General features: G+C 52.9%; 1 protein-coding gene across 2 annotated transcripts in view; it reads right to left on the reverse strand.

Annotated features, from left to right (window-relative positions):
* Positions 1-3,271: 3,271 nt before the first annotated feature.
* Positions 3,272-26,850, reverse strand: part of MDGA1 (MAM domain containing glycosylphosphatidylinositol anchor 1) — a 64,292-nt gene continuing 40,713 nt past the window's right edge. Inside the window, exons 4-17 of one of the 2 annotated variants that reach the window (XM_004043948.5) lie at positions 26,344-26,540; positions 25,447-25,579; positions 24,921-25,190; positions 22,659-22,988; positions 20,756-21,052; positions 19,626-19,910; positions 17,812-17,963; positions 16,840-17,017; positions 16,575-16,598; positions 15,137-15,289; positions 14,546-14,680; positions 9,271-9,401; positions 8,939-9,047; positions 3,272-8,203 (exon numbers count right to left, since the gene is read on the reverse strand). In XM_004043948.5, the coding sequence (XP_004043996.2) occupies positions 8,112-8,203; positions 8,939-9,047; positions 9,271-9,401; positions 14,546-14,680; positions 15,137-15,289; positions 16,575-16,598; positions 16,840-17,017; positions 17,812-17,963; positions 19,626-19,910; positions 20,756-21,052; positions 22,659-22,988; positions 24,921-25,190; positions 25,447-25,579; positions 26,344-26,540 (2,486 nt within the window). In that variant the 3' untranslated portion in view covers positions 3,272-8,111. The other variant, XM_019030037.4, reaches the window with a different exon arrangement.

Genomic DNA, 26,850 nt, shown 5'->3' on the forward strand with positions numbered 1-26,850 from the left:
TGGAAGGATGCCTCCACCCAGGTTTGGGGTGACTTCAAGGAGAAGAGTTTCAACTTTTTTCTTGTATTTATTTATACCCCACCCTTTTCTGAAAAGGTGTTATAGTAGCTTTCAATAAAGGACATGCAAAAAGCTAGAAATAGAAAAGCAGGAACAGGGACGGTCTCCATCTGAAGCAGAGGACTGGAGCCCGAGCCTCACAGGGAAAGGCCCTGCTTCTCTCAGCCCCTGGGGAAGAGCTGGTGGGAAAAGCAGAGTGATCTCCAAGGAGAGGAAGAAGAGGAGGGACTCTGGCTGATGTGAACGCACATCGCACCAGAAGTCAAAAACCTAGATCTCCCTCTAGGTTCTTCCTCTTCTGAATTTTCTGAGCCAGAGTAACCACATCACCTTTCTGAGCCTCACTTTGCTCATCTGTGATATGAAAATAAAAATATTAGAGTCCTGGCTGGGTGCGGTGGCCCACGCCTGTAATCCCAACACTTTGGGAGGCTGAGGCGGGTGGATCACTTGAGGCCAGGAGTTTGAGACCAGCCTGGCCAACATGGGGAAAACCCACCTCTACTAAAAATACAGAAATTAGCTGGGTATGGTGGCACATGCCTATAATCCCAGCTACTTGGGAGGCTGAGGCATGAGAATCACTTGAACCTGGGAGGTGGGGGTTTCAGTGAGCCAAGATTGTGTCATTGCAGTCCAGCCTGGGTGACAGAGTGAGACCTTGTCTTAAAAAATAAATAAAAATAAGCTAAATAAATTGACTATGTTCTTTAACAATATATATGTCAAAGTCCTGATAACACAGGACTCGGTTGCTGTAAGTTACCTGACCTACCTGTACAGTTTGCAATGGGACCTGCCCTTGGACAGGGCCACTTGGAGGACTTTCATGGTACATACACTGCATTACTGTGCCCCTGGGAATGAATGGTCACTAGAGGAGGGGAGAAAGAGGGAAGATGCAAGGAGGTGTGTTTTCAGTGCCTGCCAGCCTCCTGCCCCTCCTAAGTGGGTCCACCCACAAGCTGCCTAGAAATGGCAGCCCCCAGGTAGCCCTGTTTCATGTCCATGACCCCTTCCTCCGGCCCAGCTGGTTGGATCAGGGTGGCATCTGACTCAAGGGCAGCCAACCCACAGGTTGCCCAATGATGTATGTGTGGCTAGACCTGAAATGGGGGCCTGTCCAATCAGCCCATTATCCTGAGCAGCTGAGTCAGTGAATGCTGGCAGCTGCTACCGGAAGGCCATGAAGGAGAGTTGAGCTGGAGAGGTCATGATGCCTGGAAAGCTGAAGTTATGAGGAAGCAGACACCATGACTCAGGAGAGGAACTGCGTGGACAAAAAGCAGCAGATGCTGGGGAGTGACTGAGTCATGCCAGGGTGGTCATCTATTGCTGTTGTCAAAAACTACTCCCAACCGCAGGGGCTTAAAACAACTATTTTATTACATCCCATGACGATGGGTCAGGAATTTGGACAGAGCTTGGCCGAGCAATTCAGGTGGCAGTTAGGCTGGTCTGGAAGGTCTGAGGCAGCTGCACTCCCATATCTTCTGGTGCTTTGGTGGAGATGGCTGGAAGGCTGGACTCAGCTGGGATGGTCAGCCAGAGCCCCTCCAGCATGGCGGTCTCAGAGCAACTCAGAGGACATCCTAGGTGGCAGTTCAGGGCTTCCAGAGAGAACGTTCCAAGAGGCCTGAGCTGAAGCTCCAAGGCATCTTCAACTCAGCATGTCACATTCTATTGCACAAACAAGGCACCAAGAGCAACCCAGATTCAAGAGGAAGGGAATTAGACTCTGCCTCTCTACAGGAAGGATAACATGGGATTTGCAGCCATCTTTATTCTACCACAGGTAGAATATAGAAGCACCAGAAGAATACAGAAGCACCAGAAACTCCTGCAGATGGTGGTCCTAGAGCTACCTTGAATCCAAAATGCCCATCTGGTTCAGGAAAACCATCCCTGTTGCAACTCCTGTTTGGATTTCTGAGTGCCCATCCCCCTCACTGTGTTTGTCCTCACAATAATGCACCTGTACTTGAGTGAGCTTGACCGGATTTCTCTTCCTGTGCTCAGGGAGCCAACCTACAGCAGTGGTGAGTCCCTTAGACCCTTTCTCTTCCATTAGAAAAGCAAGGCCAGGTGTGCCAGCAAGAAGTTACACAACATGAGAGCCAATAAAACTTAGGTGGTATGGAGAGGGAGCCCTTGGTCTTGTAATCTGAGCTTCAGTTTCCCCATCTGGAACATGCAAGTGAAACTACCCAATCGACCTACCTGAATCATTGTAACCAAGTAACCTGAAAGACACTTCCTGTCATTTGCCTGATATGATGTAGTCCATATCATGACATCCACACCCTTGATTTGGGGTCACTTTGCAAATGCTCATCACTGCCTATCCCCATGACCTTGGCAAGCCCATCTCACCTATAATATATGAGTAGATGTTTGAAATCAGTGACCTTTAAGGACCTCCTAGCTCTGAAATTCTAGAATTCTGAGAGGTCTGGGGTAAAGGGAAAGGTTGGCATAACTTGATCTTAGGGCAAGGATGCAGCTAGCTGGCGGTGAATAAAGGAGGCAGCCCCAAGTAGGGTGCAGGGTGGGGTCTATAGGGCCAGAATAGAGATTAAGAGGGAAGGGACTCCAAGCATGTAGGAGGGATGGTAGGGTTGGGTGCCGAGAAGAGAAAATGGCATTTCCCACCATACCAACTTTATTCCTCCTCCTTTGCCCTTACTCCCCTTCCTTGAGCCTTCTAAGTTTTTGGGCCCCGTTGGCCTTTGCATATTCTGTTCCCTCTGCTCAGAAGCCTCTCCCAACCCCAACAGGCTAACTCCAATCATTCTGTCTCTCCTAAATGTCTCTTAGAGAAGTCTTCCCCGAAGCCCCAACCCAAATAAGAACCCTCTTCTTACCTTCTTTCATAGCACCAATTTCCCTTCCCAGCCCTCACTGTACACATCATTATATGTGTCTTGGTGTCATTATTAGCTTACTGTCCATCTCTCCCATTAAACAGGGGCTTCCACAAAGGCAGTGTTTGGTTGGTATTTGCTGAATGAACAAATGCACGAGGACACAAGTTCACTGGGAGCAGACCAGGATGCAGGTCCTCACTGTCCAGGCCAAGAGCAGGATCCCTGCCGACAGGTGCCAAAGAGAAGAAAGGCTGCCCCCAGGGAGCTGAGACGAGCCCTCCAGTGCCCCGGCCCCCACCCTGGCCCACTCTGCCCTGCCAACACACACGGTTGACGCTGAGCGCTAGAACACTGCAGCTTTATTGATAGAACAACCGCGTCCGCAACTAGAGGTTACATTTGGGGGCTTGGAGGTGAAAGAGAGGCAAATGGGGAACAGAGGCTGGGGTGGAGACAGACAGCAAGGCAAAGGGGTGAGGATGGGGTCGTGTGACTAAAAAAACAACCCCAATACATTTCACCCATTAATAAGGGGGTCTCCTTTTGTGCTTTTACCTTGGTGGTGGGGTGGGCTGGGGTGGTCAGACATGTGGGCCTGGGCATGAGGAGTTTTGGCTTTTCTCCCGTCTTTGAGGCCTCAGGGCTGGCGCAGCCCCTTCCCTCCCTGCCCCTTCTCCTGGGCTGGGGATAAAGGGCTTGGTGAGCTGGATACTCTGGGGCAGGAAGAATGCATGGAGACCTAGAGGGCCACCAGAGTTGGGCTGAGATGGTGATTATGTAGGTGGCTGGGAGGATGGTGGGAGGGGGCTAGGAAGGAGGGCATTCCTATCCTAGGAGGGTCCCTGGGAAATGAGTGCAGGCAACAAGAGGGCAAGGGGTGGGGTGGGCAGATGCCATCCCTCTGGACCTCGCCTGTACAATGGGGGCACCAGCTTAGATGCTCCCTAAGGTCCCTTCTAGTTATAAGGGTCAAGGGATCCCCAGAAAAGAGTGGTCCTTCTGCCCCAACACACACACACACACACACGCAAACACACGCACACTCCACACATCACACACATTCTCAGACACACACGCACAGCACTGACTCGATAGAGAGGCGGGTGCTTCCCGGCCTTTGGAAGCATGGAGGACTCCACTGAACCCTGAACCCAGCCTCAGCCAGTGGCTCTGCAGGGACTCTCCAGAGCAGAGGAAAGACCCTGGGAATACTCTCCAGCCCCTCAAGCTGCCCAGCGAGAAAAAACACAAGGATTCTGCACGCCCCATCCGTGACCCTCCCGGTCTTTGGGGAAACCAAGAGGATGAGCACATGAGAACATGCTGACCTTCACTCCTAGCCCAAGCTCTTGTGAAGTCACAGGGGAGAGGAGGGGAAACAGGGTCTCTTCTGTCTGGGGGCCTGGAAGAAGGGCAGCAGCTGCAGACACTGTGGTGGGAGGGTGGCCACCTCTGTGTGGCACCCAGGCCTGCCATGGGGCAGAAGGGTCTGCAGCCTGGGATGAGAGGCCAGAATTTGGAGCCGAGGGCAGGATCCCAGCAACATCTATAACATCCCCACCGGCACCCTGGAGACATGACTGTTAGCCAAACTCCCTGCAGTTGTTTGGCAGGAGACCTCAGGGGCAGTGACAAGTGGTGTGACACCCCCAGGGCTGTAGTACTTGGCTCTCCCAAGACTGGCTCTACTCAAACTAGCTGTGTGACCTTGGGCCACTCCCCTTCCCCACTCTGGGCTTCAGCTTCTTCATCTGCACGAGGGGATCGAACTTTTGAGGTCCATCCTAACTCTGACAGCCTGAGCCAGGGGCTTTCCCAGAGCACAGGGAAAAGGAGAATGAATGAGAAAGAGGTGTCAGGCCCATCTCTGAGAGGCAGGGGTGGAAGGAGCATTCCAGGAGGAGGGGGCTTGGTCTTCAGGCTTCACTCAGCACCCTAGGAGCCTGTCTGTGCTCCCAAGGGGAGGATAGCCCAGCTGAGACTTCCATAAGCTGCTATACAGCACCTGGCCCCCGGAGTCCTTTTCACCAACCTGAAGGGGACAAGGGATGGAAGGGCCCCAGCACCCTGAGGGCTGACCCTGAACACCCCGTTTTAAGGCCACAAAATGCCTCAGTCACCCTGACCCAGAGGGCGAGGCTGCCACTGGGGAGATGTGCTGGATCCAGCCAGCCTGGTCTCCCCTAGCGGGGGTCACTCATGGGCCACCCATCAACACACAGACACTGACACACCATGGCGCACAAAGACACAGCATGAGCAACACTGATACAGAGATGCTGGCTCACAGGCACACACAGACACAGACACTGACAAGTCACCTGGTGATACACAAAGACACTCATTCCTGCTGAGGAACACACAAACACAGAGACCAGCACATGCCTAGACATTCACAGTGCCCACTGGCATACACTGACACCCACATCCCCCACCCACCTGCTGGCACACACAGACATACACATCAGCCTCACCCATTCACACTTGGGGACCTCAGCATTTCAGCAGACACACTTTGTCAATCCCAGGTCAAGCCATCCTCAAGGCAGGGCTGTCTGCACCCACTGAGACCTCCAGCAGCATCCCCCCATCCCCCCTCCACCTTGTGCCCTTCTTCCATAAAGACCAGGAACCTGGGGGCCACATGTATGCAGTTCAGCTCAGCCAACATGTACTGAGCACCTTTACTGTCCGCTCTGTAGATCCTGAGGGGAACAAGGGAGACAAGTCCCCCCTGTCGGAGCAGCCAGGGTTGCGGGGCAAATGGATTGGAAGGTCCTCTGAGGGAAGCAGGCACAGGGTGCCTTGGGAACCCCAAAGAGGGAGCACTTGGGGCTATTCATCTCTGGTGCTCCAATGCCTACCCCAGCGAGGGCACAGAGGAAGCACCCAGGTGGTGCCAGGCCAGTGGTTCCTGCTGTCAGGAGAACCCAAGGAGCTTCTCAACATTTCTGATGTCCGACTGCGCTCCAGTCCAATTAACCCAGAACCTCTGAGGTGGGAACCAAGCAGCAATGCTTTTTAAAGGACTCTGGTGGTTCTTTTCTGCAGGCAAGGCCAAGAACCACTGATTACAGAATCCATTCCACCGGGCAATGGAGTGGTTTCCACACCAGGCTCACTTGTGCTGGGCATGAGCGGGAGGTGGCGGAGGTGGAGGGAGGACTTGGAAGGCTCAGAGGAGGAGCTCACAGTCTAGTTGGGGCAACGGACTCTGCACAGATGAACAATACCCGACAGACGCGATGGAAGTGTATGCTGAGAACCTGGAGCGACTCATTTCAGACAGAGGCCTTGACTGGGCCAGGAAGGCAGCCGTGCTGATTGGGCATCAGAAGGCCCTGCTGCATCCTGGCCCGGCCACCCACCAGCTGTTGGTGATAATGATCACACAGGCCTGGCAGGGGGAGATGGGCAGCCTTTGCCTCGGTTCCCTGCCTGCCTCCTGGCGCTGCAGTGCTGCCCGAGTTCCAGGCCTTTTCTCTGCAGCTGTCCCCACCAAATGCTCCAGAAGGAGCCCTGTGATGCTCCTCACCAAAGGTGCTTGCATTCAATAAGGTCATCTGTAAGCTCTCTGTCATCCATAGGGGATGAAAGGTGGAATTTCAGGCCATCGCAGGCAGCTTGAGATGACAGAACAGGGCTGGACAGAGTCTATTCAGCCAGCACCCTACAAGCAAACACATCACTCAGGAAGGTGGACACACACGCTGACGTACACGGACATTCACAGAAACGAATGGGTCTCAATCCAGTCTCACAGGCAGATATGTGAGATTGCACACACAGACCTGTGTTTGCACACACTCCTGCCCAACAATGTACCCACGGTGGTACCTAGACACAGACAGGCACAAACACATACACACACATGCACGCATGCATAAAGACTCATTCTAGAAGGGGCTGGGCCTTCTCTCTCCCATGGATGGCTAGGTGGGGGCTCAGGTGATGTCAAGGAGGAAAGATCTAGATCCCATCATGTCAATCTCAGGTGCCTAACCCAGGACCCAAGGACAGGGATCCCTTTCACAGCTCCCAGAGAGTGAGGGGACTAGCACCTGCTCCCTCCACCAATCCCAGCTCTATAAGCCCCTCCTCCTTCACTGCCCCTGGGTGGAGAAGAGAACTTTCAACTAGACAGTGCTTTTTGGCATTTTTCCCTGTACACACCCTCCTATCCAGGGCACCCTTTCATGCCAAGTAGATAAGAAATGAAGGCCCCTCTCCACTTCCAAATTCATTGTCTGATATGGGGGCACCAAATCACAGAAGCAGGACGTCTCTTCTGCCTTTCTCCAAGTCAAGCCTCACCCCAGAAAATGGGCTGGCCACCACTCCCCCAGCTCCTCTGAGACCCAGCTGGGGGCTGAGGCTAGGAAGGAACCATGTTCTCAGGAGTCCCACTGCTTGTAGGGTGGAGTGGGGAAGTTATCAGTCTTCAGACTGCCCAGGCCCAAGACCCTGTGCTGGGTCCCTTCGAAGGGTGCACACTGAGGAGGGAAATATGGTGTCCCAGAAATAGGTCAGGGAATCTGGGGTGACCTATGGTCTCCACCATCCAGTGCTCACTCTGGACAGAGTCGTGTGCAGCAGGTGCCCTACCTTCCTTGTCTCCTGGACGTGGGACAGTCACAGAGCTCGCAAAGTCCCACCTGTTCCTCCTCTGATCCCTGCCTCTCCCATCTCAGGAGTCCCAGAGTCTGACCAAGGGAGGGGCTCCATGTCTGCCCCACTTCTGGCTCCCTTCTGGCAAAGCCACCAGGCTGGAGTTCGGCCTTGACTTAGGGGACAGGGTAAAGTCAGAAGCACACCACGAGTGCAGCGAGGACAAGTCCTATGTTGCGCCGAGGTCCCTGGGTTGGCGGATGCCATTCAGGCAAGTCCCCTGTCTTTGCAGTAAAGAAGGTGCTGGCAGGTCAGATAGAAACTTGTGCTTTAATATATCTCTGTGTGTGTGAGCATGAGTGTGTGGGTGTGTGCATGTGGAACAGCTGTCTCCAGGGCCTCAGTGCCTGGCCTCTGTCCTTGTTCTCTGCTCATCCTTGCAGCCAATGCAGGCCCCCTCCCTGGCGGGCCGGCCCTGCCCCTGGGCACCCCAGCTGGCGGGGGTCAGTCTTTGGTACAATGTGGACACTTTGGTGTGCCGGGGGCAAGGTTGGGGGGGTGGCCACACAGCTCTCATCATCTCTGCAACGCCAAGAGGAAGATGGCCATGGGCCCCCACAGCTGTGGGCTGGACTGGCAGGAGACTCCACTACCCGGCATCACCACCACTGCAACAGGGGAGAAAGACGAGACAGGCCAGGGCTCTGGTCAGCTCTGGCAGGGGCAGGAAGTGGCAGGCAGGTCGGCACTGTTACTCTGCCCACCTCTTTGGAGGGCCTGAGGGTGGGCACTGGCTTCAGTGCACACAGACAAACTCACAGCACAGACATGAGGTGGCGTGGGGTGGGGTGGGGGTTAGCTCAGCCTGCCAGGGTTCACATTCACTAAGACTTGGAACAATTTACTTGACCTCAGTGGGCCTCAGTTTCCTCACCTGTAAAATGGGTCCAATGGTGTGTACTACCCCAAAGGACTGTTGTGAGGATTAACTGTTGTGAGGTAAGTGAAACATGCATATACAAGTTTGTGTGCCTTGCCTGGTACAGAGTAATTGCTCAGTAAGTAGGAGCTGTTAGTACTGGAAACCTCTGGTCCTGGAAGGCACACGTTCACCTCTGGAGCCAGAGGTACGCACAGACACAGGCACAGGAGGCGCTCTGATACCGTGAACAGGTCAGTATGCTCACGACGAGGGTGGGGGCCAGGCTTCTCATTGTTTACACAAGTACACAGCCTGAGTGAGGGTGAGGCACACCTTCACACAGTCAGAGCCACATGATTCCCATCACTCAGACATTCTGAACCCCTATTCAGACCCAAACACCCTCCCCCAACAGACAGGAACCCCCGCCACACACAGCTCCCTCCAGATTCAGCTCCCCCACCTCCTTCCCGTCTTGCACCTTTATTGGGATCCGTCTGCTTCCGGGGACACTCCCCCTTCTTCAGTGTGACGTCATCTATGGCAATATCCCCCAGGTAGCCCGGGCCTCGAACCCCCTCAAAAATAATCTGGGGTGGGGTCAGAAAGCAGGGAGCAAGGGTTGAGGAGGTTCTGCTGGGTACCAGAGTGCTCCCCCGACCCCATCTTTCCCCTTAATCTACCTGGAAGTTCCCCCTAACCTGACTCTTTCCATCCTTAGCCCCCAGGAAGAAGGACAAGGTTTTCCTAAGTGCTTCCTGGCCACAGCAACCACCGAAGCCGGGGAGGGTCCTCTGGGCCCTACGGACTCACCTGGAAGGGCCCACTGGGGCTGATGGGCACATGGGCCTGCTGCCACACATTGCCCTTATTGCCACTGAGGGACCAGGCGTGCGTGTCCAGAGCCCCTTTGTTCCGGGACCGCACCAGGAGGTTGAGGGAGCCTGTGGTGGGTGTGAAGACAGTGGGCAGTGAGAACTGGCCAGGGCACCCTCACCTTTCCACATTTACCAAGCCCTCTTCTCCCACCATAGCCTGCAGCCCTGTCCCTGTTGACAGGACCTCCTCCCCATGCCCAGCTGGGTGCAATGTCCCATTCCTGCAGGGACACCCTCAGTGTGGGAAAGAGAAGACTTCAGCAGGATTTCATTTCATCCAGATGACTTGCAAATTTTCTTTCCTTTCTTTCCTGCCCTGCTAATCAGCTAATCTCCCCAACCCCAAACACACACATGCACACACACCCTACCCTTCCCCTCTAGGCAAGGGAGCTGTCCCAGGGCAGTGGGACCTCTGTCTGGGCACACAGCAGGGTTTCCAAAGAAAACAGTGTGTCCCTGTTGGCAGTACATGACTTGTGGAGGGAGATGAAGGGGTTTTAAAATGTTTAATACCCCGTTGGCAAGAGGAGTATGTTGGGTCCAGTAAGGCCCAGTAAGGTCCAGTAATACCCAGTTGGCAAGAGGAGTATGTTGGGTCCAGAAGGCCAGAGAGGACAGTCTGTGTGACTGCCCGTGCTCTGCATTCCCCATGGGGTGGAATAAACACCAGCAAGTGAAAGCTTGCAGGAGGCAGATTTGAACTGCATCTAAGGAAGACCCTGGATGTATTGGATTTGCCCAGCAAAAGAGTGGGCTGTCTTGGGGGAGCATCCTGTCCCTGGACAGGACTATCCAGCAGGGGTGCTGCGGAGGGGACCCCTGTCTCCAATCATGCTACCCCCCTGCTCAGTCTCCTTTGAGGCTTCCCATCGCTGTCCTCTCCTGGCCTTCCACACCTGATCTGGGAGCTGTCAGCTTCTCTGATCTCATTTGCTGCCACTCGGGTCTAGCAAACTGGTATCCTTGCTTTTCTTTCAACACTTGAGGGCCAGTTCCTGCCTTAGTGCCTTTGCTTGTGATGTTGCCCCTGCCTGGAACATTCTTCCCTCCCTCAAGGAAGTCCCTGACCACCCCATGTAAAATAGCTCTCTGTTCTTTTTTCTGCATTATTTTCTTTATAAGGCTTGGCACCAGTAGACTGTAAGCTCTTCAAGGACAGGGGCCTTTGTCTTGTTCTAGTGTACTAGAACAGTGCCTGGCATATAATGGTGCTCAATTAGTTAAGTGAATGAATAGATGGATGAATAAATGAATGATAGGATTTGGTCTTCATGAACCCTGAGGTCCTTCCAACTCTGAGATTCTATGAAAGTCCTTGATAAGAGTTATGGAAAATTCTTCATTCAGAATTTAACTATTGGAACTGATAGGAATTTGACACAGACCTTCCTGCAAGGAGTCAAATAGGGAAGGGAAGATGTGAATCCCAGGGACTGCCATACCGCAGAGCAGAGAGTGGTCTGTGCCTGAGGAGCTGTACGTTAAGGACTCAGAGTTCACAGGAAGGATAGAGGGCTCCCAGCTCAAACCTAGGAAGACTTCTGGAGGAGGTGGTGTTTTTGACAGCCCTTGAGGAATGGGAAGGATTTGGCCAGGGGAATGTGGTAAGAGGGCATGTTAAGCAGAGGGAACAGGCTGAGCAAAAGCCCAGAGGCTGGAAAGCTGGAGTCTATCCAGGCACCAGCATACAGTTCTGCTTGGCTTTAGATGTGGCAAGACAGATACGGAGGAGTGTAGTGAGCAAAGCTCATTCTTTTTTTGGGGGGGGGGCGGTGCAGGGACAGGGTCTTGGTGGTACAATCATGGCTCACTGCAACCTCAAACTTCTGGGCTCAATAATCCTCCCACCTCAGCCTCCCAAGTAGCTAGGACCGTAGGCACGCACCACCACACCTGGCTAATTTTTGAAGTTTTTTAGTAGAGATGGGGTCTTGCTATGTTGCCCAGGCTGGTCTAGAACTCCTGGCCTCCAAAAGCACTGGGATTACAGGCGTGAGCCACTGAGCCTGAACAGGCCCTTTTCAAAAGGAAGGTTGGGGGTCTTGGGCCCTGGATGTCCTCTGTAAAGGGATGTCAGGAAGCCCCTGAGCAGGGGGGACATTGGAGCTGATGGGGTGCTGAGGGGAGGGGACGGTGAAAAAGCAGCCTTCCCCATCAGGGTCCTTGAGGCAGGGCAGTGGAGGAGGAAGAAATGGTATGGGAATTGAGGCTAGATCCCAGGGAAAAGGGGACAGGGGGCATATCTCCAGGAGGGAGAAGAGAGAGCCATTCCTTTGGGGCTGGTGAGGATCCTGGAAGACAGTGGGGCTTGGGCCCTGTGAAAGCCAGGGTGAGTACCTCCTGTTCTACTGGGTGCTGGCGCAGCCTCTCAAGGTCCCACCCCCTGCTGGCGAAGGTGCCTCCACATGCCGGGAGACTTCAATGTGCTCCTCTGCCTGGCTTTGCCATGGGGGACAGGGTGTTTCTTGCTATCCTAGTTCCTCTTCCCTCCTCCCCTCCCACTCTGCCTGGCAGCTCTGGGCACCAGCTGTCCCCAGACCTTGTGTCTTGCTGGCTCTCCTTGGTCCAAGCCAACTCCTTTCATCCCAGGCAGGTAACATTTGGTGGCTCTCTCCCACCAGGGGGTCTGTCTATCTGGTGTCACAGATGGTACAGCTTTGTCTATGGGAAGTGCCATGGAAATGCCAGCCAACGGGCACCATCTAAGATTGATTCCCCTTCCCTCAGAGCCAGGTATCTCATATCACTGCGGGCTGGAGGTGAGCTGGAAGGGACAGGGAGGGGGCATTGGTGTTGCCTGGGCACTCTTAGCCAAGTTCTGGTCACCTCCTTCTCCTCCAGCACCCCTCAGTTACCCCAGAATTCCAGGTCCCTATGGCTGTGGGCAAATGGGCTGAGCACCCCCAGGCTAATGCCTCCAAAATCTCCCCTCTCGCTATCTTGACCAAGTTATGTAACACATGTGCTAATATCTTTCTTTAAACTAACTCACTCTTTTTTTTTTTTGAACTTTGTCATAAGCATCAGTATTAGAGAAATACTGAGTTTCAAGGGCTAGCTTTATTCACCACATAAAACATACCCAGTGCTAAAATTAGGAAAGATGGGAGTAAACCCAAATGAATTGGTTGTCCTACCTGGGGAAGCCAAATGGAAATGAGAGGACTCGGCAGGGTGGTGGAGTCCTGGTCATCCACCCTCACCTACCCCAGAAGAAGCTTCTTATGAAGTCCAGACCCAGCCACGGGCAAAATGATCTGTGCAAATGGTTTGGGAGCCCCAGTGGATGCAGAATCTTCTATCCCACTCCATTCTTGTTCATCAGTTCAGCTTGACCCATCACCCTAGCTGTGGAAACTTCTCCATGATGAGCCTTTATATCTATATTTGCTTAAAGTCACTCCCTCTACCATTATGGCTGAGGAAAACAATGAAGATGCTTTCTGTGGACTGACAAGGAATAATCACCAAGATGATGTACAATTCAGAAGGAAAAAGCAAGTATAGGATGGTATGTGTAAAATGGGAGGAAATAGATTATATATATGTATATATATATATGTATATATATGTACTGGTTTCTTTTTTCTTTTTTTTGAGACGGAGTCTTACTCTGTCACTCAGGCTGGGAGTGCAGTGGCGTGATCTCGGCTCACGGCAACCTCCACCTCCTGGGTTCAAGCAATTCTCCCTACCTGAGCCTCCTTACAGGCACCTGCCATCACGTGAGCCTGGCTAATTTTTGTATTTTTAGTAGAGACGAGGTTTCGCCATGTTAGCCAGGCTGGTCTCGAACTCTTGATCTCAGGTGTCCCGCCCGCCTCGGCCTCCCAAAGTGCTGGGATTACAGGCGTGAGCCACCTCACCCGGCCACATTTACTGGTTTCTATTGGATAAAGTATCTCTGAAAATTTGCCCTAAAATCTAGTCTATTGATCACCTTTGGCAGATCAACTGGGATGGGAGGGCGTCTGCATTATGTGCCCTTTTGTACCTTTTGGCCTTTGTGAAATGTATTACCTTTCCTATAAACAAGTAAACAAACAAAAACAATTTTTAAAAAATCATGATGTCCTCAGCAGAGTCTTCCATGACCATGCCGTGGGGTCAGGCAGGTCTCCCTGTTACCACCAGTCTCAGCCCCTGTCCTTCCACTGCCACAGGGGTCACTAACTCATAGCTGGTAGCATGAGTTGTTTAATACCTGTCTCTCCCACTTGCCTGTAAATGCCAAGAGGATGGGGAACTCGTCCACCTCGTTCACTACAGCACCTGATACCTGGAACTGAGCAGGAGCTCTGGAAGTGATGGCTGACACTGGTTATGTGACGCTCCTACCAGTACCATTGCCTGCCAAAGGGCACTCCTTATGTTCACTCCCTCACTTGGGAAGCAGGACTTCCTCTCACTGCCCACAAAGCAGCACCCTTCCGATCTCATGTTTAGGGCTTGGAGAAGTCACACAGATCTAGCTTACTGTGTGGTCTTGGAAAAATGCTTGACATCTCTGAGTTGGATGGTAACACTTCCCTCATCTGGTGGCTGTGAGGGTTAATGCAATCAAGGATGCAGCGCACCCAGGACATCACCTGGCAGTCACTCCATATTTGCATCCTCTTAGTTGTCTTCTCCATCCCCTCCACTTCCATCTCATCCTGCTGGAGTCTTTTCTTTTTCCTTTTTTTTTTTTTTTTTTTTTTTGAAATGGAGTTTTGCTCTTGCTGCCCAGGATGGAGTGCAATGGTACAATCTCAGCTCACTGCAACCTTCACCACCTGGGTTCAAGTGATTCTCCTGCCTCAGCCTCCCAAGTAGCACCCACCACCACACCCAGCTAATTTTGTATTTTTAGTAGAGACGGGGTTTCACCGTGTTGGCCAGGCTTGTCTTGAACTCCTGACCTCAGGTGATCTGCCTGCCTTGGCCTCCCAAAGGGTTGGGATTACAGGCGTGAGCCACCATGTCCGTCCCCTGCTGGGGTCTTCTATCGGCAGGCTCAGGACTCCCTGATCATCTCAAAACCTCAGACAAGCTGGCTTTCAACTCCTCTTGCCAATTCTCTGTGCAGACCCGTCCAAGGACCTCTCATTTAGCCAAGTGGGGAAGCTGAGGCCTCACATGGGCCAGCCCATGGCCTCCTGTGGACCCCACTCCCCTCCCATCCTCCAGCACACACTTGGTGGAGATTACCTGGCCCCCCAACTCACCGATGTGTTTCCCGTACATGTGGTAGAAGAAGGAGACACAGTAGAACTTGGCGCTGGCATTGTAGAGGGGACTCACTAACCTTGCACGGTCCCCCAGCTCCCGAGGCCTCGATGTCTCGATGAACATGTAGTAGCCTGCGGGGAATGGGGAGATGCGCCAACAGCCCCCAAGACAGCCGGGCCTCTTCCTACCTGATTCCCTCTCTGCCTAAGCCTCTGCGGGCTGAACCTGAAGTGCCTCGCCCCACGCATCCTGCCTCACCCCACGCATCCTGCCTCACAGCACAGGAGTCTGGTCAGTGCTCATGGGTCCTTGGCTCTACTGTAATTCCTCTTCCTCTTGATCCTCTATCAGGACAGGGCTGCATCTCCCTCAGACTGGGGCTCCCTGAGGATGGGGCTGTGTCTCACCTCAGACCAGGGCTCCCTGAAATTGAGGCTGTGTCTCCCCTCAGACCAGAGCTCCCTGAGAACAGGGCCGTGTCTCCCTCAGACTGGGGCCGTCTCCCTTCATCCCCAGTCTGGGGTGCCCCGGGCCTAGACACCCCCCTGAAGCAATCCTCCATTTCTGGCAGCAGGCCAGGTCCTCACCCTCAGGGGTGCCACTTATGTCAGTGGGGGGACCAGTGTTGGGGGAGCGTTTGGGGTTCTGGGTGAGGGCATTCTGCCGCGTCCAGTCAAAGTTGTCTGTCAGGTCCTGGGTATAGCCACAGATCTTCTCATCCTCAAAGTGGCAGGTGTTGTCTGCATTTTATGGGGTGAATGAGACAAAGAGTCAGCCTCTTCAGTCCCTGAGGCCCAGCCTCGCCCCTCTCACCCCCCAGAGGCAGCTCCCATGCATCCAAGCAAGGCACCCAGGATTCCGGGCTTCAAAAGACAAGGCATGGGGCCCATAACAAATTTCTTGCCATAGCAAGACTTCTTAACCCTTTTTGTGCCCTAGGCCCTTCTGGCAACTAGTGAAGCCTAAGGATAATCTCAGAATAATGATTTTAGACACATAAAATGAAATGTATAGGATTATAAAGAAAATCAATTATATCGAAATACAGTTGTCAAAATATTTTTCAATTTGTTATAAAATCATAAGTAGGCTTCTTTATTATCTAATTAAATCACAAGATCTAGTGTTAGGTCTAGTAACTACTATAGTTTTGAAATACAAATGGATATAAACGATATTTAGAGATATCTGGAACAACTGTAAGGTAAGGTGAGAACACAGGATTTCTACTGCTGACAAAATCACAGGTCCTGATTTTACTACTGTGGTTTGGGTCCTCCATTCATCATTGAAGGGGATGTTAAATTTCTGCTAGAAGACATGGAAAATAAAGAAATAATTGAGGCCGGGCATGGTGGCTCACACCTGTAATCCTAGCACTTTGGGAGGCCGAGGCGGGTGGATCACCTGAGGTCAGGAGTTCAAGACCAGCCTGGGCAACATGGTGAAACCCCATCTCTATTAAAAACACAAAAATCAGCCAGGCGCGGTGGCACATGCCTGTAATCCCAGCTACTTGGGAGGCTGAGGCAGGAGAATCACTTGAACCCGGGAGGCAGAGGTTGCAGTGAGCCGAGACTGTGCTACTACCCTCTAGCCTGGACAACAGAGTGAGACTCCACCTCAAAAGAAAAAAAAGAAATTAATTGTATGCTTTTCCATGTTCATAGACTGCCTGAATTCTATACATAGATTCTTTGGAGGTCCATGGGTCACAGACTAAGAACCCCTGACTCAGGCAACAAGGGGTGTAGATGAGCCCAGCCTCTCCTTTTTGCTTTTGGGACAGTAAGCCTCTCCCCATCTGCCTGGCCTTTAAACCCCAGAATAAATCCCAGATATAAACATCTCCAGCCCAACCCTGCTTCTCCTTCTAGCCTCTGGCCCTACCCCATGGAAACACAGGGGGAATTCATTTTCCCTCTGACTATCTCAAGGATAGCCTATCTCCTTTCTCTCACCAGGAGAGCCTTTGTGCCTGTCCCTAAAGGGAAGGGGAAGTCATGGGTGACTGGGGAGTCTCACCTGAAAGGTTCGGAGAGTTGATGGCTGAGAAAGCAAGCGGGGAAACCAAGTCAGAACTGAGGTGTGGGGCTCTGCAGAGGATACCCTGCTTGGGACCAGAGGACAGGGTCCTCAGAGCCAGGACTGGGGGCCAGCGGATCTGGCCTGCAGTGACAAGGTAGTACACGGTGGGGAACCCCAAGCTTAGGAACCACATGAGGATGGTGAAAGGGGTCCCTGGCCATGAGATGGGCCCATCCTTCCTACCACCACCACTGTCACCTACGCTCTGTGTAGTGGATGATGCGGGAGGCCATGTCACCAGCCCCGAAGGTGGTATAGGGTGTGAGGCGGACCTCATAGCTGTGGGGCACACGGAGATCGGTCAGGATGTACTCCAGCAGCTGCCCCTTCTCCACACGCCGGACCGGGATGGCCTTGACCACCGCATTGTGCTGGTTCAACTGTTAAGTACAGAGAGTTCCCAGATGCCTAGGAAGTCAGGCCCTCAGTTTCATCTGTGAGACAGGACAATCACCCCTTCCGTGCCCACCTCCCAGGGCTGTCTTCATAATAAAAATGATGATAGCAACACACTGAAACATTAATAAGTGTGGGGCACTGTTCTAAGTATATTGCCATTAGTAAGTCATTTAATCCTCAAAATCACAATCCTATAAGGCAAAAATCATAATTACCCCCATTTTACAGATAAGGAAACTGAGGCCAAAGAGAGTAGCTTGCTGTAGCTCACACAAAGCTGGGTTCTGGCCTAGGCGGTCTGCCCCTGAGCCACACTCTTACCCTCCCACCAATCACCTCTTGGGCTGAGCAGAAGCACATGGAATCAGACTGGGCACGAGAACAACAGAGAGACCCTGGCTTTGCATGGTGGAGACCCCCTGGATGAGACTGACCCTCCCCTCTCCCACACCCTTCTTAAGCTCTTGACCCAAGAGTTGATTCTATGTTCTGTGAGCAGTGCTGGCTCCCTCCCCCACGAACCCAGCAGACCCTTGCCTGCCCAATTCTCAGAGCTGAGCCTAGAGTCTAGGTCCAGAAGGGACAGATCCCTAGAACCTCCAATCTCTTGCTGCTATGTCCAAAACTTTTCTCCCTGCCCCTGAAGAATTGCCTCTAAAAGGGTCAACGTGTCTAAGCCCCATCTCCGACCCTTCCTCTGGCCTTGATGAGCATTTCCAGGGTCAGCCACACCACACTCCACCTGCCCTCAGGCCCCCGCTCCCCCTTGGCCCACCTGGCGGATGCTGAGTCTGTAGTTGAGCACAGGGTCGACAGCGTCGGGCTCCCTCTGAGTCCACTGCAGCACGTAGGAGTAGTTCTTGGACAGCTTGTGGCTGCGGGTGGGGTTGGGGGTGTCGAAGTAAAACTCCGGGCTGTAGGCTTTGGCTAAGAGGGCGGGGAGGGGGGCATTGGGCCGTGGAGGGTGCGGGGGAGACACAAAGAGAGGAGGTGTGGGAAAGGGAAACAAGAGGATGAGGTGGAAAACAGAGAGGGGATGGAGAAACAAAGAGAAAGGGAATATTGTGAGGTGGGGAATGTTGGGAGAAGAGGGGATTGGGGAAAATGAGGATGGGATAGGAGGGAAAGTGGGAGATGGAGACAGGGAGATTGGAAATTCCAAGGGGTGATATTGGTGAGAAGAGAAAGGCAGGCCGAGAAAAAAAACAGAGTAAAGAGAAATTTAGGAAGACACAGAAAAGGGATATGAGGGAAGACGGGGAAAGAGATTGGGGGAAAGACACAAAGAAGAGTCAGGGATATTGGGAGGAAAGAAAGAGAAGGGAGAGGAGGGGAATAGAGAGAGGAGTGGGGAGACAGGGAAAGTGTGGGAGAACAGGGGAGAAGGGAAGGAGGTGGGAAATGTCACAGGGGCCTCTGGCTGGCAGGGCTGGGAGGAGGGGAGTGGGGAGAGGGCCAGTGACCTGCCGTCCTATCCCCCTGCTGTTGAGTGAGGGATTCAAACAGAAGCTGAAGGGCCAGTCAGTCAGTTGGGTGCTGCTGGGAAAGCTGTGTATGCCATTGAATGGGGGACAGACATCCCCAGGCTCTGCTCCAGGGGCGCTGCCACCAGCTTTTGCAGGGAGGCGGCTCTCCTCACATGGAGGAAGACCATCAGCAACCCAGGCAGCCCCTCTTGTTCCCCTAGGCCTCCCTCACCACCACCTCCACCCCTTTCTGACCCACCCATTGCCACCTGCAGCCCCTGACAGCCCACCTGAGAATGCCTCGAAGAGCTGGGGCTGAGAGGGGTTTCTGGGCACCGAAGGGCCTGCACCTCTAGGGTGCCAGCTCAGGAAACGTGTGCTGTCTGGCCCAGTGCCCCGCAACAACGTTCCAGAGAAGCTGCTGAGGGGCGTCTTCTCTCCTCTAAACTACACCTCAGGCTCCCGAAGGGTTCCCCGTCTGTAGCCTCAGGGGTCAAGGACGAGCGGGGAGGGGCTGAGATGGGGCTGTGGCCTGGGCTTGAGGGGCTCTAACGCTGGTAGAAGCGGGGCTGGAAGGGATGCTGCCTGCTGCTGGAACGGCTGGAAGCTGGGATTGGACCGAGCTGAAAGGGGTGGAGCCTACGCCTTACGCAGGCGGAGCCCAGACGTGGCTTGGATGGGTTTCGAAGGGGTCTAGGCCTGGTTTGGGTGCTGGTAGAGAGGCGAAGCCTAGGGCTGTGGGAAGGCTATGTTTGAAAGCGGCGCGGTTGTCACACGCCCAGGAAGCCGGCTGAGCTGTAATGGGCGGGGCTTAGGACTGGTATAGGCATAGGCGTGCCTTGGAAGGCGAAGGCCTCAACCTCAAGGGAGGGTGTGAGTGGAGGGGCGTGGCCCGCACCTGGAGGGCGGGGCTGAGAGGCCCAGGTTGGGATCCGAGTGGCACGGGGCGGGGCCTGGCCTTGGCGTGGGGGGTTCTTGGAAAGGCCGGGGCTAAGCCTGGAGTAGGTGGGCTTCAAGGGGGCCAGAGGGCCCACCCAGGCAAAGAATCACCCGGGCTGGGATTGGGGCAGAGCCTGGCCCCTGGTGGGCGTGGTAGGTGGGGCGGGACCCACTGGACGCTCACCGGAGACCTGGAAGAGGCAGGCAGCCGAGCCCACATCGTTGGAGACGCTGCACTCGTAGCTGCCGCTGCTGTCGCGAGTTACGGCGTCGAGGCGCAGCTCCGCGTGATCCGGCGCCTCGGCGGCGGCGGGAACAACAGGCGGCGGCGGCAGCAGCTGCCCTTTGAAACGCCACACAGCCGAGGCGATGCGCTGGGGGCTGCCTCGCAGCAGCGAGCAGCGCAGGAGCACGGGCCGGCCCAGCGCCTGGCGCACGTCCTGGGAACTGGGCTCCACCTCTGGCGGGACTGGGGGCGGGAGCGGCGGTCAGCGGGGCCTCTCCCCAGCGAGTGGGGCCTGAGGAGTGGCCCGTGGGGAGGCAACGCGCTCGCCTCTACTGCCGTGAGCCCCCGCCAGGAAAAACCCCAGGGCGGATGCACACTCGCAACACATCCCTCCAATGGCCACGCTCTTACCTCCCAACCTGCAGATACCCACTCCCTCCTGGCCATTCTCTTCAGCCATGCTTCCCAGACCCAGCCTCCAGTCACGCCCTAAGTGGGCCCCTCGCCCCACGCCCACCCCAAGCAATGAAATGCAGGATAACCCAGGGGTTTCGCGCATAATCTCTAAAGCTAGATGGGCTGGGTTCAAATCCCAGCCCTGACTCTGTGAGACTGTAGGCAAGTTACTCAACCTCTCCGTGTCTCGGTTTCCCTGTTTGTAAAAATGGGGGAATAACAGAATCTATTATAGGGCTGTGGGGGTTTAAATGAGTTAGTGCATTAAAACTCTTAGAACAGTGTTTGGCACATGGTGGTAATTTTCATCATCTTGTTATCAGACAGTGTTTCCCTTGAGTATCCTTCCTCCTCCTTCAAAATCCCATTTCCACCTGGCAAAATCAAGTAATTTTTTTTTTTTTGTTCACCGGGTCCCTGAAAATGAAGATGGGAGATACTTGATGAAATGGAGCAAAGAACACAGACCTCCGTGTCCTACAGCATGGGGGTGTCAAGGAGCATTAGGGGTATCAGGAGTAGGTGGTGGGGTTTGGTTGGACTGGGGTGGGTGAGAGGATGAAGAGGGAACAGGCCGGCTGGGAGCCAGAAGGAAAGCTGGGAAGGTAGTCCGGGTGGCGTGGTGGACTCACACTGCACGTTCAGCTGCACCTGGGCCTCACGGGGGCGCACGTTGAAGCCATTATAGCGGGCCGTCTGGCAGCGGTACGTCCCGCTCATGTCTCGGCTCACTCGCTCCAGCCGCAGCTTCCCGTCCGGAGTCTCCTCCAGGGGCAGCCCCGAGGGCAGCAGTGCAGCCTCCTTGTCCACGCGGGACCAGAGCACTGGCGGCCGCGGCTTGCCCCGCACCTCGCATTGCAGCTCGGCAGGCGATCCCTCGCGCACGGTCACCACGGCCCTACCCTTGGGCACACTGATGGTGGGCGGCACTGCGGGGGTGATGGTGATCGGCGGAGAGGTAGGAGCGGAGTTAGAGCTCCCCACTGGGCTCTGCCTTCTGGCTCCTGCTTACCTCCCCCTAGGGGCAAGCCTCTCTCTCCCATCCCAGACTTCCCACTGGTCCCCCAGTATTTCCAAAGCAGAACTCACTTTTCCAAATCCTCTCCATCTCCTGGGTCTCCACCTCAGTGTCTCCCAACTCAAAAAGAGACCTGAAGTCAGCCTGGCCTATATTCCTTCTTCCCCAGCACTAGTTAAGTATTAGGGATTCCACCTCTTAAACATTTCTAAATATATCCATTCTTGGTCCTTCTGTCCTACTCTGGGCCCTGGCCTATTTAAAGACTTCATCTTCTCTTGCCCTAGTGTGTTATCACAGGCTGCTAGTCTGTCCTACAACATCCTTGCCCTTTCGTCCTAAGTAATAGGATACCTAGTTTTCAGCAGGGCTTATTAGCCACCCAGAAAAAAGAGTACATCTCCCAGCCTGCATTATCCTTAGCTACAGCCACGTGACTAAATTCTCGCCAATGGGATACTAAGGAAAATGAGGGCGTTTAAAAGAAGCTGTACCCCTCTTCTCCTTCCTGCAGAAAAGAATGCAGAATAATGGCTGCAGCTGGAACTGCCATCATGGGCAACGTGGCACATGCTAAGGATGATGGAAGAGCAAGCCAGGTGGAGCCTGGGGCCCTGAGGACTTGGTGGAGCAGAGCCCCTATGCTAGCCCTGAGTGCTCACCAGCACAGTTTTACATGAAGAAGAAATACACATCTAGCTAGTTTAAGCCACTGTTAATTAGGGTTATTTCTGTTAATAACACTGTTAATTTCTTTTATTCACGGCAGAACTTAATTCAACCCAACACATTGCCCAATCAGAGGGTCTTTTGAAGACTTCCATGAGTCCCATTGCACATTACATCAAACAAATTAAAATGTACCCATGTTCCACATTAAATATAATTTAAATACAAAGTTCTTATTTGTAAATAGCTCTACAAGGCAAGCTGAGGTCAGTGATCTTGTTAGTATAATATATACTCTATAAACATTTATGCATTTATTGGCTTGAATTGTGCAGTTGTTACTTTGTATTTTGGAACCAATTAATTTATTTTTCCGGGCCCTTAAGACACTTCCATGCCCTAGGCATCAGGCCTATGAGCCAAATGGAGGAAACAGCCCTGGGCCCCTGCTCTGGCTCTAAGACATTCCAACTCCCAAGCCCTCTACACACCGTACAGGCTAAAGAGTAGTCTCTCCCTTTGAGGCTGCACTGCCCTCAGGGAACTCTTTCCAGACTCTCATGTATCACAGTTTGCAATGATATATTTATTTGTGAGACTATCTGAAACGTGTTTGCCTTTCCTCCTAAGCTCTATGAGGGCAGAGCCTGTTTTGCCCACCACTCTACCCCAGGACCTAGCACAGTGGCTGGCATATTAACAGAGACTCAATAAAAGCATGTGGCATGAACAAATGGTGGCCTCCTCACTCTGGCTTCCCTTTCCCAAGCCGTTGCCTCCCCACTACCTCCTGTCTGTGGGCCTCTTCACCCCCCTCACATTTCCCCAGTGCCCCTCCAGCTGCCCACCTGTCTCAGAGGAGATGTTGACCTCGACGCTGAGGTCGGGCACGGGTGCCCCTGGGAAAGAAGCCATGCACAGGTAGGTGCCATAGTCACTGAAGTGCAGGTCAATGAGCTCTAGGCTGCTGGTGACTGCGGGCAGCTCAGGATCATTGCGGGTCACCAGCAGCCGCTTGGACATGCGTGCCGGCTTGCCATTCTTGAACCACTGGTAGGTCACCTTCTCCTGGGGCACTGCATCCACGTGGCACGATAGCTTCAGGTCCTGGCCCAGCTGGATGTTCTCACTCTCTTTGATCACGTCAGGAGTGATCTGGAATGTAGCGTTCTTCATGGCTGTGAGTGGATGGGGAGGGAAGGGTAGTTGGGGTTGGCCTGACTCCAGGGGTCCATGCCCCACCCCAACCCAGACCCAGCTTCTCCCCTCTAGCTGGCCCTTCTGGGGATAGGGGGCTACAACTCCCCCAGGTGAAACTATCACTTTTCTCTGCCTGGGAATTGTTTCATTTGTTCAGATGTGCTTTAAAAGTTCAAAAAAGGTCACTGCAGAAAAGCAGGTTTGGTAATAACAGAATATACACTATGTGAGAGGCACTGTTCCAAGCACTTAACATGGATTTACTAGTTTAACCCATCCCAGAATCTCTGAAGGAGATGCTTTATTACCCCCATTTTACAAAGAAGGGAACTGAGGCTCAGACAGCTTAAGTAACTTGCCCAAAAAAGTAGCCAATCTTGAATTCAAACTCAGAGTCTGAGCTCTTGACCACTACAATGCTTTGTTTTTATCATTATTTTAAACCTTAAATATGCAAAATACACATTTGGAAGCATGCACTAGAATATAATAGTGGTTCTATCTAGAGAGTGGAACTGAGGAGAATTGACAATTGAATTCTTACATTTCACTCTTTTGTGCTGTTTCACTCTTTGTAATAAGTGAGTGTAATTTTTGTAATAAGAGACCAATATGATCACTTTACATGCAATTACATAAAAACACAGCATTTAGAAAGAAAAAGGTCTGGCCTCTTAAAAAAATGTGGATCATGTTTGAAATAAGCCAAGAGTTAAATCGAGTTTTTAATCAGGTACCCAACCTTCTGGACAGGACACTGGCACAACAGGCACAAGTCAGGTCTGTGCTGGGAAAGGCAGGCTCTACAGCCACCCTAAGAGGTGACCATAAGTATTTGATGTAAATTGAGATCTTACCAACCCAGGCTTAAAAGGCCAAATGGAATCAGGTGGAGAAAAATAATCTTCTGATGGGAAAAGTACCATCGAAGGAAAAAGTAGTCATTAGTCTCAGTTTTTAACCTTCTTTCTTGCTCTGATTAAGTAAAAAGTCACAGAGAGCTAGTTTCTTTCTGTGAGGAGAGTCAGAAAGAAACTGACTGGTCAGTGAGAGATGAAGAGAGTCCATGTAATCAGTGACTCTCAGTGGAGTTCGGCAGAAGCTGTACTTTATGTTCAAGTGCTAAAGAGCTGGAAACAAGCCTGGATCTTTAAAAAGAACAACCAAAACCAAACAGGGAGTGTATATTCAGGGCAACTTGAATCGATGCTCTCAGGTAGCCAAAATATATTTTAAAGAAAAGAAAACAAACAAACAAAAATCCCTAAAGCTGCACAAGCAGAAAAATTTAGTTTTCTCCTTAATTCAGAGTGTCAAAATCAAGATCATAGTGAGCAGTTAATTACTGAGGCTGAGGTTTAATAAGAAAAATGTTTATACTTCTTTAGACTGTGCTCAAAGTTTTCTATCATTTTTCACTTAGTAATTATCTTCAGATTCACTTAAATACTTCCCTAATAAATATTTCCATATAGGGCATATGGAAATGTGTGTTATTTTCACTTAAATTCAGTTAATCACATAGAAACCACTGTACAGGGAGAAAGCCAGGAAATTACTCTTGAAGCCTAGAATGTCCCCATTTAGCTTTTGCAGCCTCAGTTTCCCAATCTTAAAAAAAAATGTAGGTAATCAATCCTAGCCCTTCCTACTTCTTGGATTGTTGAGGTTACATTTGGAAATGTAGATTGTCAACTGTCAATAAAGCTTTATACAAATTTTATTCCTTCTGCCATCTGCTGGCAGTTAGCTGAATTGCAGGGAAATCGAAGGGCGTGGAACATCCTCTGCATGACTCATCTACCAAGGAGAAGCAGACAGGCCCCTTTCCTAGTTCATCGGTAGCTCCCAAAGACCAGGGACCTTGTCTGCCTCACAACTTCCCTCCCACCCCTTCTGAGGCCACGTACATCGCACCAGCAGGTTGACAGTCTTCTTGGCAGGGTTGCCCACATTGTTGGTGGCTGTGCAGTTGTAGTAGCCAGAGTCCCGGGCCTGCACTGAAGGGATGCTGAGGGTGCCACCCTGGGCCAGAGCACCCAGGGGCAGTGGGCCAGGCCCATGGGACCACTGCAGCTGGGGGAGGGGATCACCGCCTGTCAGCAGACACTGCACCGTCACATTCTCCCCAGGGTTCACCACCAGAGTTTCGTTCACAGACAGCTTCAGGGCTGGTGGTGCTAAGAGGACAAGGAGGTGGGTCTTAGGGGACTGTGAGGCAGGGCTGGATGTTGGGGAGAGTAAGGGGCTAGGAAAACCATAGAGGCTGGAGAAGCCCTCAGGGGAGATGAGAGGGGAGAAGACGGAGCAGGAAGGGAAGGGGAGGGGCCAGACATTAGTGGCAGTGTGCCTGGAGTCCCTGTGGGGTGGGGCACTATCTCCTGGTTGGGAGTTAGCTCAGGTAGGGAAGGAGTATGGGGAGGAAAATGCCTGTACCCGTGGTGTTGGTGAGCCGGAAGGTGATGGCCTTGTCTGGGATGCCACACACGTTACGCACAGACACCTGGCAGGTGTAGCTGGCATAGTCCTGGGGCCGCAGGTTCTTCAGCTTCAGGACCTTGGTCTCCCCCTGGGCAGCAGTGGACCACTGGGGTGAGGTGCCTGCTTGAGTCTCCAGGGATCCCGCATACTCATTCACCCAGCACCAGAGCCTACCATAAATACCTGTCTAATTCCCCTCTTCCCATCCCCAACCCCACCCTCACCATTTAGCCCCAGGGGTCCTGAGCCTGGGGTGGATGCTACACTCTCCATAGCCTTGGCAGTGCCTCATCATGGGATTCTCTGGGTCTGAGGTTGCCCTTGTGCACACTGGCAGGTACCAGGCCTGGGTTTCTCCAGTCTAGGAAACGGAGGGGTAAGAAGGGAACTTACTCGTACAACCCACACAAACATGGGGCTGGCCTGCAGCCACCGCTGAAAGCCCTCCTTGGCAGAATGGCATCACCACCATCTCCTGGGACTATCAGGGCCCATGGGAAGAGGAGTCATCTCCTCGCCCCCAGATCCTGCTGTGCCTGGCCACAGGTTCCCAATACTCTGCCACCCAGCAGCAGACTGGGATGACCTGTCTGCCCCTAGGGGTGCCTTTTCCTAACTAGCAATGTTCCTGGAGGACATGTTGCCTCGGGGACAATCCTGCCCTCATTGCTGCTCCCTGGCCTTTCCATCTGATTTTTCTGCCCCAGGCTGTCTGAACTCCAATCAGAATGTGTGTTTCCAAAGTAAGAATAGAATTGTTGAAGTCAAGGCAGTCCCAAAACCTCAGCCCCATGCCCCCCTCCCCTGTTGGATGCAGAAGTGGTATGGGGCGAGCCAGCTGCCCATCCTGACCTGAGTGTAGAGGGGCTCATAGATGTCAACCCCATTGTCCTGGCTGTGGGATAGGGTATCGGAACCCCGCTTCCAGATGAAGCGGGCAGGCGGGTTGGAGTTGACAGTACAGCGCAGGAACACCGTCTTCTCCTGGTAGAAGTTGCCTCGCACATCGCTCACCGTCTGGTGCACTGTCAGCATTGGCTCATCCAGGTCTGCAAGGGCACAGCCCCCATGGAGTCAGGACTGGGTGACCCCAAGGTTGGGGGGCTCAGGCTCCTGGCAGCCCTTAGGAAGAGCTGAGCCACCCTCAACAGACATTTCCAGATTGCCAGATGCCCTCCCAGCCCTGCAAGCTTAACTAACCTGTTAGAGGCAGGGGATAGGACTTTTTCCTTTTCTTTTTTTTTTTCTTTTGAGACAGAGTCTCGCTCTGTCACCAGGCTGGAGTACAGTGGCACAATCTTGGCTCACTGCAACCTCCGATTCCCTGGTTCAAGCAATTCTCCTGCCTCAGCCTCCCAA

The sequence above is a fragment of the Gorilla gorilla genome, chromosome 5 (assembly GCF_029281585.2).
Source record: "Gorilla gorilla gorilla isolate KB3781 chromosome 5, NHGRI_mGorGor1-v2.1_pri, whole genome shotgun sequence".
Taxonomy (NCBI): Eukaryota; Metazoa; Chordata; class Mammalia; order Primates; family Hominidae; genus Gorilla; species Gorilla gorilla.